The sequence below is a fragment of the Solea senegalensis genome, linkage group LG8, assembly GCF_019176455.1.
Source record: "Solea senegalensis isolate Sse05_10M linkage group LG8, IFAPA_SoseM_1, whole genome shotgun sequence".
NCBI classification, from domain to species: Eukaryota; Metazoa; Chordata; class Actinopteri; order Pleuronectiformes; family Soleidae; genus Solea; species Solea senegalensis.
In genome coordinates this window covers 25,273,437-25,293,458 of record NC_058028.1, presented here as the reverse complement: position 1 = coordinate 25,293,458, position 20,022 = coordinate 25,273,437, and the positions used below count along the sequence as shown (strand labels likewise).

At 38.7% G+C, this 20,022-nt stretch overlaps 3 protein-coding genes across 3 annotated transcripts in view; 1 reads left to right on the top strand and 2 right to left on the bottom strand.

The window, feature by feature from the left end:
- Positions 1-439: 439 nt before the first annotated feature.
- tekt1 (tektin 1) lies at positions 440-6,258 on the top strand. Its single transcript, XM_044031495.1, has 8 exons — positions 440-549; positions 1,512-1,707; positions 1,786-1,951; positions 3,218-3,346; positions 3,421-3,567; positions 3,658-3,883; positions 4,444-4,640; positions 5,218-6,258. Exons 2-8 carry the CDS (start codon positions 1,536-1,538, stop codon positions 5,375-5,377), a joined length of 1,197 nt encoding a protein of 398 aa, XP_043887430.1. The 5' UTR covers positions 440-549; positions 1,512-1,535; the 3' UTR covers positions 5,378-6,258.
- Positions 6,259-7,844: 1,586 nt separating this feature from the next.
- xaf1 (XIAP associated factor 1) lies at positions 7,845-13,209 on the bottom strand. Its single transcript, XM_044032505.1, has 7 exons — positions 13,093-13,209; positions 11,827-11,962; positions 11,421-11,477; positions 9,219-9,444; positions 9,072-9,139; positions 8,314-8,523; positions 7,845-8,220 (listed from the first exon to the last, which is right to left on the bottom strand). The coding sequence occupies exons 1-7, from the start codon at positions 13,128-13,130 to the stop codon at positions 8,188-8,190; spliced, it is 768 nt and encodes a 255-aa protein (XP_043888440.1). The 5' UTR covers positions 13,131-13,209; the 3' UTR covers positions 7,845-8,187.
- An 815-nt stretch (positions 13,210-14,024) lies between these two features.
- Positions 14,025-20,022, bottom strand: part of lrrc75a (leucine rich repeat containing 75A) — a 62,344-nt gene continuing 56,346 nt past the window's right edge. The window contains exon 6 of the mRNA XM_044032536.1: positions 14,025-19,948. Within this exon, the coding sequence (XP_043888471.1) occupies positions 19,334-19,948 (615 nt within the window). The 3' untranslated portion in view covers positions 14,025-19,333. The remainder of the gene's footprint in view (positions 19,949-20,022) is intronic.

Here is a 20,022-nt window from a genome sequence, read left to right as displayed (position 1 = left end):
AATGTTAAAAAGCCCTTTCAACTTTCAAAAATGAAATCAGTCATTTCCTACTGTAAAATATGTTGTTGTTCCTGACCTCCCCGACATTGTTAGTGTCAACTAACAAGAAATGTTACTGTAGAAATTTGAAATCAAAAGGAAAAATCTTAATAACACTTGTGCTAATGTGTGTTTTTCTCAGCTATTAGCAAAGGCTAGCTTAGCCTCACGTTGTCATTTTTTTTTTGAGGGTCCTGCGTCAAATGGCCGATATTATATCATATCATATCATATCATATTATATTATATTATATTATATCATATTATATCATATTATATTATATTATATTATATTATATTATATTATATTATATCATATTATATTATATTATATGATGGCTGCGTGAAGCACCTGTGTCATTCCTGCTACGCCACCGGACACCGCCTCCTTCCTTAGTCACGTCACCTGTTGTCATGGTCACCATTTGTTTAGTGACTTCACTTGAACAGACGGAGGACATTTAACGTTCAAACGGAGAAACCTTCTGTTTTTCAGCCGCACTGACAAAGGTATGGTGCTGTTATCTTCTTGTAGTGTGGTCTACTGAGGCTTCACACCACTAATAACTAGCTCAACATACACGTGTGTTTGTGTCATGCAGAAAGAAAGTTGTATACGCCCCTCTTTTTAATGGAGCTTTATGTTAGTAAGCTAAAGTGTAAAATTATATAACATATTACATAAAAGGGTCCTATTCCAGTCCTGGAAATGAAAATAAAATATTTCTAAATGTATGAATTTCTAGCAGGCTGTACACTAAGAGGTATAAAGGTGGACTCCACAGTTCAAAGTTCATAATCAGAGTTATTCTAATAATAATAGAGTTCTTTATCTCAGCTCTTATTGTTTTTAGAAGAAGAAAGTGATGAAGATGAAAGCGTTTCACATGAAAGGAATTTAGATGTTGACATTGAGTCATGAGGCGGTAATGCAACACTGCAGAGGCCAACTGCAGAAAAGATAGAAACACCATCAAGGTAGAAGGAGTCACATCTTCTCAGGTAAGCTGGAGGCCCGAACCAGAAATGTGTGATCAATACTGAAACTGGATTTTAAGAATAAAAAAACATGAACGCACCAGTTCAGCCAGCTTAATAAACAACTGTTGGTGAACTGACCACATGAAAATGAAGTGTGGTCCTATAAGAGCCACCTCCATTGGCCTAAATTGTAGAGTTTAGAAAAGTCCTCTGGTTCTTCGCTGAAGTAGAGCATTCCACCTCTCAGTGTGCAACCTGCTGGAAATTGTTAGAAGAGCCACTAAAAAAGGTCACATTACTGTTGCATTACTACCCTCTGTACCTTACCTATGTCCATTTATTTAACCTTTCTATTTGATTCATCTTAATGTAGATATCATTTATTGAACATTGTCACCTGTGGTAATTGTTGTCCGTTCATGTTCATGTATTAAGACATGTATTTCAACACCAAGGCAACACCAAGGCAAAATGAACTCTGTTCTTTTCAGTTCTCTGTTCACTCCTGGAAAACAATGTTTGCACCGGACAAGCACAGTCAGCAGCAGAAGAAAACGGCCCCTAATCTAGGGACCATTGAGGTGACACTGAACCAGTCAGAGTACCATAGAGGAGAATGGTTGAGGCTGATGCTCGAAACTGACAAAGCCCGCAAACACTTACAAGACGATGACAAGAAGCGACTGGGTAAGTAGGGGAATACGAGCACCGTGAGCAGAGTTGACCGACTCAGTGTTTTTCAGTGTTTTCTCCTCTGCTTCTCAGATCTGCGGGTCCGAGACATCCAGTTCCTGAAGAAGGAGTTGCAGCTGAAGTTGGAGGAGACCCTTGAGGAGATTGATACCCTTGAAGTTTTGCAGAGCAGAGTGGTGAAGGCCCTGGAGGCCTGTCGTGAACCCCTGAGAGTCACTCTTCTCTGTCTGGAAGAGAGGTGAGGCTGGAACATGACGACCATACGAGGGAAAATGGTTGGCATGAGAAAGTGTTGAGGGTTCAGGGTTTTGAAATGTGATTGTATGAGGTACTCATGACACATTTGATATACTGTTTGTCTGTCCGCAGAGAAACAACGACAAACATATTCAAGCCACTTGACACAAGGCTCATTTAATAAAATGTATACATACATTTTTCAAAGTTCAGAGAGAAAATCAGCAGTTTTCCATCTTCTGTGTTTGACATCAAGTGACACAAACCTACCAAAGGAGGCAGCAGTAGACCAGCGTCTCCTGTTTCCTCAGAGCTGAAAACATTTCACAGACTCATTTCTAAGAGCAACATAAAGTGTCTAAATATAGAATATATACTGTATAATCTGTATATATCAGTTTCTCTAAGGTTGTAGTCAGTACCGTGTCAATACTTTATATAACCACACTCCAAAAGCATGAATTATCCCTTTAATTGTTTTCAATGAAGCAGAGAGGTTCATTTTGTGCTGTGTTTAAATCTGCAGTCATTTGACTGGTGTGTTCATTATGAATCTCCTGAAATTAGATTTAAAAACAACACATTGATGATCTTACAGTAATGAAATATCATCGTGTCAGTCATGATTGTTTTTGTCCAGTGCTGCAACTTCAACACCTTTTCAATCTAAACACTGAGAACTAAGAAAATTCAGCTTTAAAGTATTTATTGCACATAAATGAACCTCTCGTGTCCAATAAGCCTTTTTTATTGCAGATAATTTGAATTGTAATAATATTTATAATAATATAGAATTTGACAAAGTAGTTTGTACAACGGAATCAAGCAGAGTTTCACCAGTGTTTGATGCGATCATAAGTCAAATTATTTGTGGTAAAATAAAAGTGTTGCAGGAGAACCTTAGCTGCAGATTGATCATTAACTCCTCAGGCTTTATTAATAGAGCCTGACGCCATGTGCAGCCATGAGACAAATGGGGAAAGTGTTTCTGTCAGAATTTGAAAGTACATTTTATTTGAACACATAAAAACTCTAATAACTGAAAATAAAATCAATATGATAAAAGTAGTCACATAAAATGCAACACAAAAGATATGGAGGTAAACCAGGTCAGCCTAATACATGAATACAAATAAATGTCAGGACTTAATGGACCACATTATTCTTTTTCTTTGTAACCACGAAAAGATGCTCTGTTTTTGTAAGTAAGAGTGTGTGTGAAAGAAATTTAGGTGTAAAATCTAGGAATTTATTCTGTGCTCTGCAGGAATAAACGTGTTCCTTCTGAGAGGGTCCATGACGAGGTGGAGAGCGAGCTGCAGGAGGAGAAGGAGGTTATTGAGAATGTGTCTTCAGTTCTGCAGCAGGCGTTACAGCAGATCACTGAGCAGATACGGTGAGATGCAGTTTACTGTGTTATCCATTTTATTGTTATTATTATTGTCTCAAACTCAAATTTTTGTGCTCCAGACTGTGCCGATCTGCCAAGTGTAACGTAGAGAAGGATCTGAGGGAAAAGTATGAGGCTGAGTGCATCGACAACGCCTGCACCATCATGACCACACATTCCGTCAAAAGCCAGGAACAGTACAGTGGACCCAACCCTGTTTTAGCAAGGTAAACTGAAAAGATCTTGATCTACGAAGTCAGGATCATTTTAAACTAACTGTGTGTTTCATAATGTCTCCATGTGTCCTCGTCTCTTAGTCTGACAGTGAATCCAAGGCAGTGGGAGGAAGTGTCAGAAATCAACATATCCACAGCGGAGCAGCAGAAGACCAACTCAGTGTTCCTGCGCTCCGTCGTGGAGTCTCTGCTGGAGCAGACGGCTGGTGACATGCGGAAGCAGATCCACGCCACAACTGCAGCCTTTCGGCTGAACGTGCACAAGATCAAGTCTACCAAGAGCCAGATGGAGGATCAGCTGGTCAAGGTAGGGCAGCATTAGAGGGGGGAAGTGACGTGAGAAGTGGCTGGAAGATACTTTCCAAAATACGGAAGGAATGAGAATGAGGCCTTTAGTGCGGTCAAGGTGATGTCATTGCAGGCAGTGTAGTAGTGCAGTGGTTGCCACTAAAGATTTATAGTTTATACATTCATGCGTGTCCTCTCATCATATTCACAGCTCTACATTCATTTATTGAAACAATTAGCACATAATTGATCACCTGCAAAAACAAAAAAGTTTGCTCAAAGTCCTCATTTTATGTCGTCAAAGTAAATATTGGTCAATGAACGTGTCAGTGTCGTCAGGATGATGTTGCTGAGTCATTGTTTATCGGTAAACACATACAAAAACATGTTTGTTAACATAGAGCCAGTGTAATGTTCATGATGTGAATATGTTGAAAGGTTCGTTTAGACAAAGGCAACTGAGAGCTCAGAAAAAGCTTCCTATTGTTTTTGTGTCACACAGCTCACCGTACACACTCTTGCTGCTAATATTAAGTGTCAATACCGGTCATTCCTGATGGGACTCATCCTCCTCTCTAGATTCAGTCGGAGATTGCCAGCCAGAGGAGGATCAAAGAGGATCTCCTGTTGAACATTAAAGAGAATGAACATTTCCTGAGTCTAGCCCAGGCCCGGCTGGAGCTGCGCCGTCAGAGGCCTCTGAAAGAACAATGTCATGATCCAGCACAGGCGCAGCTCCTCGCTGAGGTCCAGCAGCTCGCTGACCACATCAACAGGTAAAGACTGGCCGTATGGACTAATGTGAGGGACAATGCAAAAAAACACAGCGTGGACATAAAGAACATTCACTACACATCAACTAGGTAACACCACACATTACATTACAGTCAGAGTGTGGTAACCTGGTGATGACAGTGACTGTGAGTGTTATACCTTCAGATCATAATATTATAAAGATGAAATTCATCCTCCCTTATGTTAATGTTATTCAATCCAGGTTTATTTGTATAGTGTCAAATCACAACATACATTATCTCAAGGCACTGAAATGTCCCACACGTATTGCCCCATGTTATTACCAAGATATTATTTCAAAAATAAGCAGTTTTTATCATAATAATAATAATAATACATCACATTTATCATAATATGACTTCATAATATTACCAAAGTACCGTAATGTAAAGTGTCACAGATCACTAGAATATAACAAATTCAACACGTATACAAGCTGAAAATGGTGTACAACATGTAAAATAATATGTCATATTTCACTGTGCAGAAACCACTGCTCCTCTCCATATTCACTTTATTAATCCTAAAAATGCCGCGTCATCTGTGTGTTTTTCTCAGACTGCATGAGGCCGTGAACCAGTCGGAGGAGGAGCAGCGTTCTCTCACTCGCTGTGAGCTGGAGCTGCAGGAAAGCATCAACATGAAGGCCATCTCGCTCTACATCGATGAAGTCTCCTGTGCTCAGTACAGGGAGTCTGTTGTCATCCATAACTTCTGAGTCAGCAACAGCGTTATCACAGCGCATTTATACTCACAATTGTGTGGGAAGTTCCAATTCAGCGCCACTTCATAACATACGCCATCTCAAGGCACCGTACATACGTTACATTATAATTATTACAGGAACACAGTGAGCAACACTTGGCATTGGTGGTCTCAACACTAAACTACTGAAACTCTGTGACCACTAGATGGCTGTAGTGGTCATTATACCCATTCATATTTTATTTGCAAAGCATTTTAATCATCAATGTTAAATCTTCACATAAATAGATGCAGTAATGCAATGTACTGCCGTATAGGTAATATTAAAAACAGGACATGACTTTTAAATTGTAATCAATGTGAAAATGAATGGATTCATGTGCAAAAAATATTTTCTTTATAAAATAACCCTTTATTCATTCTTGGAATACAATTACTTCAGCATCAACGATATGCATCTCATAAATCATACTATCTATATATATGTGTACATATATATGTATATAAACACACACACATATATATAGATATATATATAGATTCAAAACAGACAATCTGATGGTCACAGAAAAGTCATTCAAAAGTGTTGCAGGAAAATGAACAGATTTAGAAAACAATATTTGCATCACTGAGTCAAACGACCGTGCTGTCCAATCTGAATGAAAACACAGTCGTGTAAATTCATAATTAAAAACAAGACATTTTGTCTCCTTTTCTCACTCAACTGCTGTCGTGTCTATGGTGGATTTACTGAGCCAGGTTGTGTATTAGTTTGTGAATGTGCGACAAAACCCACAAGACAACAACCGAAACTTTAAACTGTCATTATCCTAATAATTATATTTGAATAGACTTCCTCTGCTTCACAGCAATAAAGCATTTTCGGTCTGGAAAGTTTCTGTCGTAAACTTCTCTCTGCCCCACACCAAAGTCTGTCGAGAAAATCAAGGATTTTACATCCCAGCGCACAGGAGATGTTGATCCACTGATGAGTCAATTCAATATTTTGTGAGTTTTGTGTTTGAAATTCTTCGCTCAGATTTACTTAAGTGTGTCTGACTTAAAACCTTTCATTGTATTTGGTGCTGGAGACTGAGCGGTTTACTAACCCAGGTTTTGTCAAACATCTCAAGGTACCACAGACTTATGCAGGTGTGGCTGTTATTACTAACAGGTGAGCCCAGGTGATTATGTTGCAGCACTAAACACTGATAACATTCACCTCTAATAATTTACTCCAGTAATAATAATTCAAACATCAGCTATTTACTTATTGTTTAAAGTGCATGAATGCCACTAACTTACTAATCAAGACTCACAAGATGCATTTCATACACAATGACCAAGATCATTCAAGGTTCTCCTCTCAAGCAATAGTTGTTTCAGCAGCAGCTCAGTATGTGTTTAAATATACTAAGACTAAGACCAGTGTGCAATGTTTTACCACTCCCTGATGCCCCCTCCCCTTTCCAAACACCTGCATTAGAAAATCTGAAAATTTGGATTGAACCTTTAAGAGATGAAGTATTTAGACAAAGTGGTATTTTGGTGGAATCACCCTTTAAAACACCAAGTTAAAAAGGAGAGAGAGATTCACAAGCCCCTCTGTTTCACATTCATGTGTATGTGGAAATTCTTCAGTTTTCTGCGATTTTTGTCGCCATGGTTACTTAAAACGCACTTGACCACTCCTGGTCAAGCCGCACATTTTGGTATGTGTGGGGGTTTTCTCAAAACTGTGGGAGGAGTTACACGTCAAAGTTTTGGGTGGAAGAATACAGAGAGACTGACAAGCCCCTCCCTAAGTCCCCTCCCTCCTCAACACACACACACACCTGTCCCTAACTCTCCAAAACCTGCATCTCCCAAACCTCTGAAAACAGAGAAAACAGCATATTTGAAAGTTGTCATATTTCAGGAATGGTTGATGAAAGAGATACACTTTTTGGTTTGTGAGCGTCGGGAGGCTTTCAGCAACTCCCACATTTAAATTTGTGTGAAACGGGCGTGAATTGACAGAGAAATCACAGTTTTAAATCACCCTCGGGTTGATTTTTCCAAAACGCCAAAGCAGACTTTTTAACATGGGAGTGAATGAGAGCTTTGACCAGAACTCTCTGCACTTTTAGGTGATTTAAAGAAAAACTACAAGTCATATGAACATGAAAACACACAGAGGGTTAGACGACAACCATGGTAACATTTTGATGTAATGATTGTCTGTGTAGGTTGGAAATTGTGGGCAGGAGAAGAGTTTGTTTAGAGATTTTTTTGTTGTTATTTTGTTGGATCTCACTAGAGTGTGTCACTCTAGCGTCCCACCCACGGACGCAATACACAATCATTATAAAATCAGAATACCTCCAAAAAAAGTACAAAACTTAAACTGTGATAGTATGAAAACCGTAATATGTATCAAAACGCTGACTTAGGTGAGAAAAGTCCCAAGTCTTGTGACTCGTTTAAAGTTCCAACCACGTTTCTACGTTAAAGTATGACGACACTGTGATGCTCCAAAGTGGGCTTGGTTTTCTTGGTTTTCTCCTTATTTCGACCGTTTCCCATTCATTTTAATAGGGAAATTTTCGATTTATGTCGCCATGGTTACTCGAAAGTCATAGAAAAGTCATAGCAGGTTTTAAAAGATCATCAGAGTCTCCAAATCACACAGTTATGAAGAGTGTCTAAAATAGAGTGGACTGTACTGAGCCACTGAGCTGCATCTAATGTCGGCCTATAATTAAAGGTACATTTTAACAACCTTTAACTCAAATAACATACTGAGCAAAGTTCAGTGAAGAAGCACGGCCGTGCTTTTCCTTTTTAATTCAGGTGAATGTAGATTTTGCACTTTGCCTGAAAACACAGAGAAAAATATATATTATATATTATATATTATTAACTTTTCAGCGACGTCGACACAAATCGTACATGATGCAGGAATGTTACCTCATGCCGACGCAGACTGAAGAGGGGCAGGGCCAGGTGACAGTGAGGACACGAGCTGATCTGGTCTGGATCGTCTTCATCTCTCCAGGGACCAGTGTAGGTTCTGTCTGACAGAGAGGCTGCCCTGTAGATGCTGCTGAGCTGAGGAAGACTCACCTCCCTGGGGAACTCATCATCCTCATCCTCTGAATCATCCTCCACCGAGACACACTAGAAGCAGACAAAAGTAAATGTGAAAGTATTATTGTAAAGGTATTACTTTAATGAGTGTATTCTGGGGGGAAAATGCTGAACAGTGGATTTTAAGAACTTAAAGATTGGATAAAAATAAAGCACTAAATGGTTGTATTGCAGCAGTCAGGCTGGGTTTGATACATCACAGTACATTCTGCTGCATGAAGCACAGTAGGAACTGAGTTCACTTATGTCAGACACACACTATGAGTTACACTCACTTAGGAACCCATTGCTCGACTGATCAATTATTATTTTGATAATTATTTGGTTTGAATGTAAAGAATTAAAACCAGTTTCTGTGATTTTTCAGCTTCTTAAATATGAATATTGTCTGGTTTCTTTGCTCCATAAAACAAAAACAAATCATTAAAACTGAATCACTTCTGACAGTTGTCAGAGTCTCTGTTATTAAGTTACACACTTTTCACAGGCTGGGAATGAATGAATGAAAGATGAACCATTCTCCCTATTATGAGTCTGAAGCTGCATCCACAAAATGTAAAAGAAAAAACAAAGTCTACCTCATGTTTGTCTGCATCTTCAGCTGGAAATGATGCTGTGCATTTGCTACAGTTAACTGTGACTGTTGCTGCAGAGAGGAAAGAGACAGAGTCAAACACAGAGGATGAAAGTATCCGTGGATAAGTGACCTGGCTGCATCCTCTTACTCTTCTTTGGTGAAGTGCTGGTAGTTTGGGGAGGAGTTGCGTCGGCGGCGGCGGCCGAGCAGGTGGAGGCGTGCGACGGCAGGTCGCTCAGTTTGACATAGCGGCCGCAGTCCCTGCAGAGCTCCGTGCGACTCCCGCAGAACACACAGTGTTGGTCCAGCTCCTTCCACGGCAGCTCCAGGTCACAGAAGTGACACGCGTGCAGACGCTCCACACACTCGTCAGCCTGCGAGACAAAGCAGAGCAGAGACACACACTGTGTTTACACTCATTATTTATGTTGTGTAACGACACATACTGTAATTACTGTACGTGGGTTACATCAGTGATATGTCATGTACAGTAGTATACAATCAAACAACCTGGAGCACAAACTGACACAAATACTGAATATTTGTATTTGTACATCACCAATTACTTTGTCAAAAAATAAAAAGCTAATCATAGTGACATATGAGATATATAAAGCTGCACACACTTTGTTTCTCTGGACTTGTTGTTTGTTGCTTCTCAACAAGCAAGAGCGAAACTACACTGTCAATACACCATAAAATCTGCTTTATTTCTTTGGCTTTTTAATGTTAAATGAAGGATATGGTCAAATTCTGCTATGACACAGTATTATTACTAAACTATGACATTTTTGTCTCATTTACGACATACTAAACTATGACATTTTTGTCTAATTTTGGACGACATACTAAACTATGACATCTTGTCTCATTTTGGAAGACATACTAAACTATGACATTTTTGTCACATTTTGGACGACATACTAAACTATGACATTTTTTGTCTCATTTTGGACGACATACTAAACTATGACATTTTGTCTCATTTTGGACTCATACTAAACTATGACATTTTGTCTCATTTCGGACGACATACTAAACTATGACATTTTGTCTACTAAACTATGACATTTTGGATGACATACTAAACTATGACATTTTTTCACATTTTGGACATACTAAACTATGACATTTTTTCATCATTTTGGACGACATACTAAACTATGACATTTTGTCTCATTTTGACACTGACATACTCAATCTATAGATGACATACTTTTGTCTCATTTTGACATATCATTTTGTCTCATTTTGAATACATACTAAACTATGACATTTTGTCATCATTTTGGACGACATACTAAACTATGACATTTTGTCTCATTTGGACGACATACTAAACTATGACATTTTTGTCTAATTTTGGACGACATACTAAACTATGACATTTTTGTCTCATTTTGGAACATATGACATTTTGTCTCATTTAACTAAACTATGACATTTTGTCTCATTTTGGACGACATACTAAACTGGCCATTTTGTCTCATTTTGGACTGACACTAAACTATGCCATTTTGTCTCATTTCGGACGACATACTAAACTATGCCATTTTTGTCTCATTTCGGACTGACATACTAAACTATTTTTTGTCTAATTTTGGAATGACATACTAAACTATGACATCTTGTCTCATTTGGAAGACATACTAAACTATGACATTTTGTCATCTTTTTGGACACATACTAAACTATGACATCTGTGTCTACTAAACTTTTGTCCATTTTGACATACTAAAACTATGACATTTTGTCTCATTTTGGACCATACTAAACTATGACATTTTGTCTCATTTGGACGACATACTAACCTATGACATTTTGTCTCATTTTGGACGACATACTAAACTATGACATTTTGTCTCATTTGGACATACTAAACTATGACATTTTGTCTCATTTTGGACATTTTGACATACTAAACTATGACATTTTGTCTCATTTTGGATCTATACTAAACTATGACATTTTTGTCTCATTTTAGATGACATACTAAACTATGACATTTTTGTCTCATTTGAATTATACATAAATAACATTTTGTCTCATTTTGAAAGACATACTAAAGCAAGACATTTTTTTCAAATTTTGGACGAAATACCAAACTATGACATTTTTGTCTCATTTTGGACGACATACTAAACTATGACATTTTTGTCTCATTTTGGACGACATACTAAACTATGACACATTTTTGTCTCATTTTAGACGACATACTAAACTATCACATTTTTATTTTATTTATAGCCCTACAAACAGTGCATGTCACATATTAAATGTCCACAAGAGTTATAGAGTGTACAGAAGTAAATGATTGCTTATGTTCAAATTCCATCTTCACTGGACTCACCTCATGATCCTTTAACTGACAACGTTCCATCTTCTGGTGGCACATGGAACATCTCACCTGCAAACAAACACTCAGCTGTGAACCTGTGTGTGTGTATACAGTACATATATATAAATATCAGTATACACCGGTAAGTATATATATATATATGTATATATATATATATATATATATATATATATATGTATATATATGCCTCGACCGCACATCTCTGAGCCTGGTTCTGTTAATAGGGAGTTTTTTCCTCTCCACTGATGCCTAGTGTTTGCTGCTCATTGTGTGAACTGTTGTGTTTCTCTGCTCTCCTTGATGTTGTCTATGTACAGTGCCTTGAGATAATGTATGTTATGATTTGGCGCTATACAAATAGAATTGAATAGAATTGAATATATACATAGATAGATACCTGAGTGTGCTGCTCCTCCCTGTGTTGACTCAGTTGCTCTGTGGGAACAGCTTCATCACAGTCAGGACAGAGACACAAGAAGCGACTGCAGTGGGTTTCATGCAGAGCAAAGTTTGCCTCTGCAATCTCTCTGTGGCTTTGAGACACAGAGAATGAGAGACTGTCATCATCTATATGTTACACATGTTTAAGTCAAATAAAAAAGCACAAGCAAAAATGATTCATGATGGTTGTTTTTCTGTTGTATTCACGTTTTATAAATATCCTTATATCTACAGAGTTAGTATATCTGTGTGTTGACACCTGTGAAAAAAACATGACATATGTATTCCTTCACATTCAGCCTTTAATTGTGTAACTCTGAGTTACTAATAAGATCATTATAGAGTGTATTTCACATGTGATGTACAAACACGTGGCTAAACGACTCACGACTAAACGTAGGGGAGACCAGGGACAGCTGTAACAGGGGACAGATGTATATATATATACATATATTTATATGTATATATACATATACATATAAATATATATTAATATATAAATTATTGTTTATTGATTGTTTTTTACTTGATGTAAGGCAACCTTGAGTGCCATGAAAGGTGCCATCAAATAAAATGTATTATCATCATTTTCTTGCATTATAATTTAATGGCTTCACTTCTTTTTTGTCATGTATATGAGAAAAAGGTAAACATTACTTAAAAACATGAAATGATTAGTCACAATAACATGACTGATAAATAATATTTTCCATTTTGACTATATGATTGATTCATTATGTATATTTTACACATGTTACAACCGTCCCTATACACTGGGATGGTTGTAACAGTGGATAGACTGTATTAAAATCAATTTTGCAACCTTTAGATATTTCATAAAACCACATGAATACATTAGTTCAACAGTTGACAGATTTAAGTTTACAATAAAACAACTTAGTTATTCCAGTGTAACAGGTTTTTGATGTATTGCTGAAAATTGCAGTGTTACTGTCCCTGGTCTCCAGGGATTGTAAAAATGAAAGGCAACTGAAACTGAAACTCAGTCTCAAGTTTTCTTTATTTTCATTATTTTCATTTTCTCATTAAAAACCCATTTTACCGAACCGTGTCACTGTCATTGGTGTTTGTGTGACAGATCGCACTAGTGCCTCATCACATTAATAAAATGCCCATAATACTCACCACGACTAAAACCAGCTTAAAGTAACCGGTTATTTAATGTCAGTTTGGTTTTCACTCACCACTCAAATCAACTCACCATTTGCTGCAGGTGCGTGTTTCCTCTTTATTGTCCATCAGACAGAAAATGTTGGACAAAGATCCACGAAATGGACAAGACTAACGTGGAGACACTTTACTTTCAGTAAAACTGAAAGTGAAATCATCTGAGGCGCAATATGCTGCTATTTTACGCCTCTGCCACAGGGTGTCGCCACTGTACCTACATATGAGCCGACTATCACAGAATCACGAGAATGAATGTGGCTAGGCCTATATATATATACATATATATACATATATATATATATATATATAAATCTACATATATATATCTATAGATATATATATAGATATAGATATACATATACATCTATCTATATAGATATATATATATATATACATATAGGCCTATACATACATATATGTATGTATATATGTTATATAAATACTTATAATTCATGTAAAAATATTCATCATATACTGTGTTTTATAAATTTGAGTCATTTAAGTTTTACATATTATGTAGATATGATAGATTTTGTACACATAATCAAATACTACACTGTTCATACAATGCAGATTTATTGCAAAGTAAATGAAAATGAAAACATGTCTATTGAAAAAAAAAAAGTCTCACTATTCCTACATTCAAAATGTCAAATATTCAAAAAGTTATTATTAAGGTTATGATTATTATATGATGAACAAAAATCGGTAAACTTTTATTTGAAGCTATATTCTTGTGCAGCTTTATATATTTCTCATGTCATATATCTCATATATCAGGATATAGCCTAAAATATCCAGATTACATTTTCATATTGACAAAATAATTGATGATTCTAATGTTCAAATTGAAAAGGTTTGCGAACTATTACGTCTCATCTAAAGTTACATCTCACATGTGTTGTGTATTCTTACCTGGAGACATGCGGCGCTTCCGTCCTCTCCCATAAACAAGGCAGGATGTGTTTTTGTATCATACAATTTATTTGCAAGATCCATATCATTACATAAAAAGTTGTACAATGTCACTTATGCTGCATATCAATCCACAGAGCCTTTGTATCATCTCAATTAAGTGGCATTAAAAATAAAAGATGCATGGCAGCTGCTGGGAAAGGAGCGTAACAAAGACAGACACTGAACACGGAGTCATTCAGAAGTATTCTGAACATACACATCGAAGGAAAGACTTGATGACAGAGAAAAACATCCACAGAACTCATGCTCTCAGTTTCTTTTTACATCTCACACTGTTGTATATGAGCAGGACATGCAGGACATCCACGGTGTCTCCTGCTCAGTCATGTCCCGTCTTATTGTAACACATGGAAGGACTGTTGACAAGCAGAGAGCATTCTGGGAGTGAAACCCCCAAACAATAAACACATATTACGTGTTTATGGATGAACTCACACTGGATGCACTGAATTCTTGGCGGTACCAATTCATATGTATTAATCCATATTCACCTAGTTGACTGATAAAGACAATGTTGTTAATCTGGAATGTGTACACATCAAATGTACATTTTATATATGATTTTGGCCCAGAATCAGTGCAGCATTACAAATATGTTGTTGTTGTTTTTCCCTCAATACTCTCCTCTGATCCCAACAGTTACCATCGGGTAGTTTGTATCATCTTCACTTTATTCAGGACTTTAAAAACATGTTTTTTTGTACATTTTCCCACACGTTCAGGTTAATGTCTTCCTGGAGAAGGAATCCTTTGAGTGATGGATCAAAGATCAAATCAAATCAAAAGCACATGTACGGCACGTTAATACATCAGCCTATTTCCAGTTGTGACGTCCTTTGCTTTGATTTGCAGTGACCTTAACATAAAAGCAGCCGAGAGCAAAGATGCTTTCAGAACATTACGACCGCTGATCTGCGCCGACTCTTTCTCTCTGTTCATACAGACGTTAAAGTCACAATCTGAAATTCCTGTCCTTTTACACAATAGCTCCAAATGCTAATAACTGCTGTGTGTGTGTGTGTGTGTGTGATGCTGCCTGTAATAATGAACGACTGCACAACAGTACACACGTCTGCTCTTTGTTTAAAGGGTGCACAGTAATGGCCTGTGTGTAAAAACTGTCACTACCTTTATTTCATGTAAAGGCAGGTTAAAGGGAACATTGTCTTTGTAATAAGTGTAATAAGTGCAATTCCACTCAGTGTGTGGTTAATGTTGTTGTAACAATATCATACAAAAGTGTTAAGAAAAACTTGGTTGCACAGACTTGTTGGCTTTGATCACCCTTTAATATATATATTTTTAAATGATTGTATTGATTTTTTTTTCTTCAATTTTTCAATTTTCACAAAACGAGGTTGCTTTGTTTTTTTTCCCCAAAAATCACATGTAAACTGAATTAAATTTTAATTAGTTGCATGCCTCTTTTTTTTAAGTGTCAGCTTTATCAGGTATTTAATGTTGATTATCATTTTTGTTCATCTTTAAATAACAAGTGTGCAATGAAATGTAATACAGTTGTATGAATCACCTACCAATAAAATAAATGTCAGTATAATGTATGGCTGGAATCTTCAGTGTAGAGTGGGTAACTTACTCATAAAGATTGTTTTTTTATTTATTATAACAATAATAATAATAATAATAATAGTTTTACAATATCAAATTTTACAAAAGTGCCAATGGTGACAACCACAATCCGGGATTTAAAGTGATAGCTCAGACTTGTATGTGTAGTTTTATGAGAGTCAACGCAGGGACCAGTTTGAGACACAGTGTTCACACTCACTGAAAAACTATTTTGAACTCCTCCACAAAAGGCTCACTGAACAAAAGCTACACCTGCTCAAGTGTATAATAATCTTAAGGATATGTTCGTTGCCATTAGACAGCTTTTTCTCACAGGTACACTGACGTTTGTAAACTGCTCACTCTTCCGCACCAAAGTCCAGAGAGAAAAATCAGTGTTTTTCTCTCACTGGGACAGAGGAGCTGCGATCATCAGTGACATCATCAGACACAACACATTCAACTGTAACTGGTGGATACGGCAGTGAATCATCCACTCCAGTGTGCAGTGATGTAAAATCACTTATTTTCTCTATGGACTTTGGTGCAGGGAGAGAGAGTGGCTTCGAATGAGGTTCAGGCTGTCTGGTGGTGAGATAAAGCAGTTAACATATTCTTAAGATATTGCATGAATATTTGATGAGGTGAGCAAAGTGGTGAAAATCATTTCCTGTGAGTGCAAACATCTGTGTCTCAAGCTGCTTCCTGACACATCACTGTATGGGTCAGTATGCTGGATTCTCATCATCAAGGTTGTGTGCAAATTTATACAGAGGTAAAATCAAGCTGACAACACATGACAACTACAGTATTTTAAAGGGGTATGCTACTAATTTAGAACGATTAACTCTGTATATAAAGAGATAGATAGATAGATAAAAAATAGGCAGCAGCTTTACTTTTAAGGCGTTATTATAATCTGTAATAATTTCACAATATAAATATATTAAATGGTCAATGCTGGGGGGGAGAACACCTGACCTGAGTCCACTGCAACCCAAAGATACCTCAAGGGTTAGGCCAGGTTTGGAAAAAGGTTTTTGATGTTCAGGTCTGTCTTCTGTACAAGTCGTCTTTTTTAGTCCATGTTATTTACATGATAACACCTGAACACAATACTTAGGACAAATCCCATTTCTCATTTTTTACCCCTGTCCTTTACTCTGCCCTTTTGGTCCTTGGAACAAGTTAGCCCCACAAAATGGAACACCTCTTCAAGAATGTGACACGTTAACGGGTTCAATAAACAACCAAATAAAACTACGACAGCATGGCAACAGAAGAGCCATAATCACCTGTTGTTATGGCTATTATGGATTATAATCAGTATCTGCATGTCGATCCATGGCACCTGTTGGGGTTAGCATAGCTATACAATATGCTACCCAATGTTCGCTTTAAGTTTTTCCTTGGATTTAGTTATAACCAAATTAAGATTGTAGTCTGAGTGTTTAGCTGGTGTCTAACTCTTCACCCAATTCCTAAACTCACCAAGAATCAGGACGGGTCACTCGACACAGGCAAACACAAACCAGAAGGGTGAGATGATTGACACTTAGCCCTGCTCGGACCTGAGGAACCTATGACACCAAACATCAACATGACAATACACTGACTCTTCTTTTCTGTGATATTCATGGAGCAAAAACAATTGGGGCAGCCCCATGGCCTAGTGGAAATGGAGCTTGGTTTGTAACCGGAGGGTTGCAGAGTCAAATCCTGACTGGTCAAGTGCTGGGGTAACTATAACTGTGTTTGCACCGACACAGTATGGTACAGTATGGTACACTTTTCTACACTTTTAGTACCAAAATAACCAGCCCTGATCATTCCGTGCGTTGACATCCTTCCCTTGGGATACCACAGTAAAATGTTACGTTATGGTCAGGGTGGAGCTAGAGTGGCTCCACCCACAACAGTCAAATATCCCATGGAAGTGGAGGCAGATCCCGCAGTCTCATACAAAGTTTGACGTCTTGCTGAGACAAACGGTCACAAACCAAGCAGGAGAGAAGAGCTGCTGGATGTCCTCCATTGTTGACTTCTGTGTCGCGTCTGATGTCGCCACACCCGACCTGCCTCCAAATTGTACCGTACTGTACCAAACCAAACCGTACCGCGATGGAAACACAGCATATCAGCAACGTACCCAATCTCCATTGCTCCCCATTTATTGGGTTAATTGGACACTCTAATTTGACCCCAGCCATGGGGGGTGGGCACACCCAGTGTACTCCAAGTGTAGCTGCCATGCACAGATAAATGGGAGGGTTGCGTCAGTGAAGAAGCAGGTGATCCGCTACAGTGACCCCGAGAGAGAGGGAGAAGCCGAAAGAAATATCAAGTAACAACGTTGTTGTTTTTTGGCATTGAATGGTAGTGAGCAGTGTTTCTGTCAGTAGTCACACATTTAAACGACACAGGCAGGGATCCAAGGAAACTCCATCCTAGAGTCAGCTGAGGTGCTGTTGAAGATTTTGTGATGCGACTGCCACGCCTCAGGTGCATCACTTCTTACACCACACGTGTGAATGGCTCCAAAGGTGAATGTGTGAGACACTGTATGTGTAAAGTGTGTAAAGGTGTGAACCAGATATGCATTTCTACTCCGTTTTAACAGTTTCAGGTTAGTGTCTGCAGGAAGGAATATTCTCTACCTATCAGTAACCTTACGACTCACATACACATACATGTATATAATTTGGATGATGCCATGAATTCAGTGATATGCCTATATATATATATATATATTAGAAATATCTTATTCTTATGGACTGACAGTGTGAGCGCTACATAGTATACAATATATAGATATATGCAGCTTATATATATATAAACACAGCACTATAAACATGTGATACACACAAGTGTACAGTACTGTGACGTGACACATGACCTGGATTATGAGGGAAAAAAGGCGGCTAAATGTCTTTCTACTGGACACACCAGGACATTAAAATCAGCAAACTCTTGTTCAGAACAGGGGCCACATTGTACCGTTTGCAGCTAGATTCTTAAACTGTTGTTAGTGTAAGTTCTTTTGGTTTCAGCTGACTCATATCACCATCACTGCACTTCTGTTCTGACTGTACATCTGCTCCTTTTCTGAAGTAGCAACTGATTTCTACAAATCTGTCGGCTTGACTTTTGATTCCTGGCTAGCTTCTCATCCATCTGGCTACTAGTTGACGTGCACTATGTAGGAGGGAGACATTTATTTTAAACATTTCAACCAGGTTTTTATTTTGGCATTTTTTTTTTAAAGCTTCATGGCTCCTGGCTTATTTTCTATGAGGCTCTGCTCTTATATATCTCTTCTATTATCATTATCAACCAGTCTGTGACGTGTTACAGGCACATGGAGGTGTTACCAGGGTTACCAGGAGGAAGGACCTGAATAAAGGTTATCATTGGATAGATAAAAGCCAAAGGTGATACAATTAGTCAGTCAGACTTCAGATTGTTTGCAGTTGAATCCAACAAACATGCGTCCTGTAAGAGATTGTCAGTCACAGAGTCACCTGGGTGCAGCTGTCACTCGTCCAGGATCTGAACGCGTCTGTGTTTTGGTCACAAATCGGATCAGTAGAGTGGGTATTGAGTGACATATCCTTCCATCGCTGCAGCCTGTTTGACTTTCAGCCCACTCTGTCGGAGCCTTCTGTTGTGTCCTTTCATACACCGAGGCTCGATTCACGAGGGGAAGCATGAGCGGAGAGCAGCAATCAGGTCAAGAGGTCTGACTGGTCGGTCAGGTCGTCCTCCTCCACTCTCGTTGGCTCAACAGCTCCAGAGGAGTGTTGCGACTGGCTGGAGTAGGACAGGTGGGAGGAGCGGCTCTCATCATCATCCTCCACCATCACCGCCCTCCCCCCCAGCTTCTGCTGCTGCCGCTCTGTCGCTCTCCTCTTCGCCTCCTTTTCTCCGCCCTTGTCCCTCTCTCTCCTCCCCCACCCCTTCCCCCCTTTCCTCTGCTCCTGCACCGTCCACATACTCTCCTCCTCATCCTTGCCCTGCACCTGCCTGTCAAAGTCCAACAGCTCCTCCATCATCTCTTCGATCTCCATCTCGCCGTCCAGCTCCTCCTCCACCTCAGACCGGAGCTCGCCCATGCTCTCGGTGCAGTTCGTGTCGTCCGTCTCCTCTTCCTCCTCCTCGAGCCCCCTCAGCCTCTCAGGCGGCTCGCTGGCCTGACTCTCTCCGAACTCCAGGATGGTGGGTAGGTTGCCCTGTTTGGGGCAGCGCTTCCTCAGGCTGACCAGGAAGGGTTGTGGCAGAGAGAAGATGTCCACGTTGTTTCCCAGGTCAATCCATGTGACACTGGGAAAACTGCCTGGATCCTGGGACACAACAGCATACAGTGTCAAAATCAAAAAAAGCATCTGTGGCTGATTCTGGGCAACAGAAAACAACA

Excerpts from the sequence above, each read along its gene's own strand:
- tekt1 (XM_044031495.1), top strand. The coding sequence starts at position 1,536 with ATGTTTGCACCGGACAAGCACAGTCAGCAGCAGAAGAAAACGGCCCCT. Across the intron at positions 3,347-3,420 it reads CAGATCACTGAGCAGATACG|ACTGTGCCGATCTGCCAAGT; the intron begins GTGAGATGCAGT and ends TTTGTGCTCCAG. Across the intron at positions 3,568-3,657 it reads CCCAACCCTGTTTTAGCAAG|TCTGACAGTGAATCCAAGGC; the intron begins GTAAACTGAAAA and ends CTCGTCTCTTAG.
- xaf1 (XM_044032505.1), bottom strand. The coding sequence starts at position 13,130 with ATGGACAATAAAGAGGAAACACGCACCTGCAGCAAATG. Across the intron at positions 9,140-9,218 it reads CAGCACTTCACCAAAGAAGA|CAACAGTCACAGTTAACTGT; the intron begins GTAAGAGGATGC and ends TCCTCTCTGCAG. Across the intron at positions 8,221-8,313 it reads TCAGTCTGCGTCGGCATGAG|GCAAAGTGCAAAATCTACAT; the intron begins GTAACATTCCTG and ends CTGTGTTTTCAG.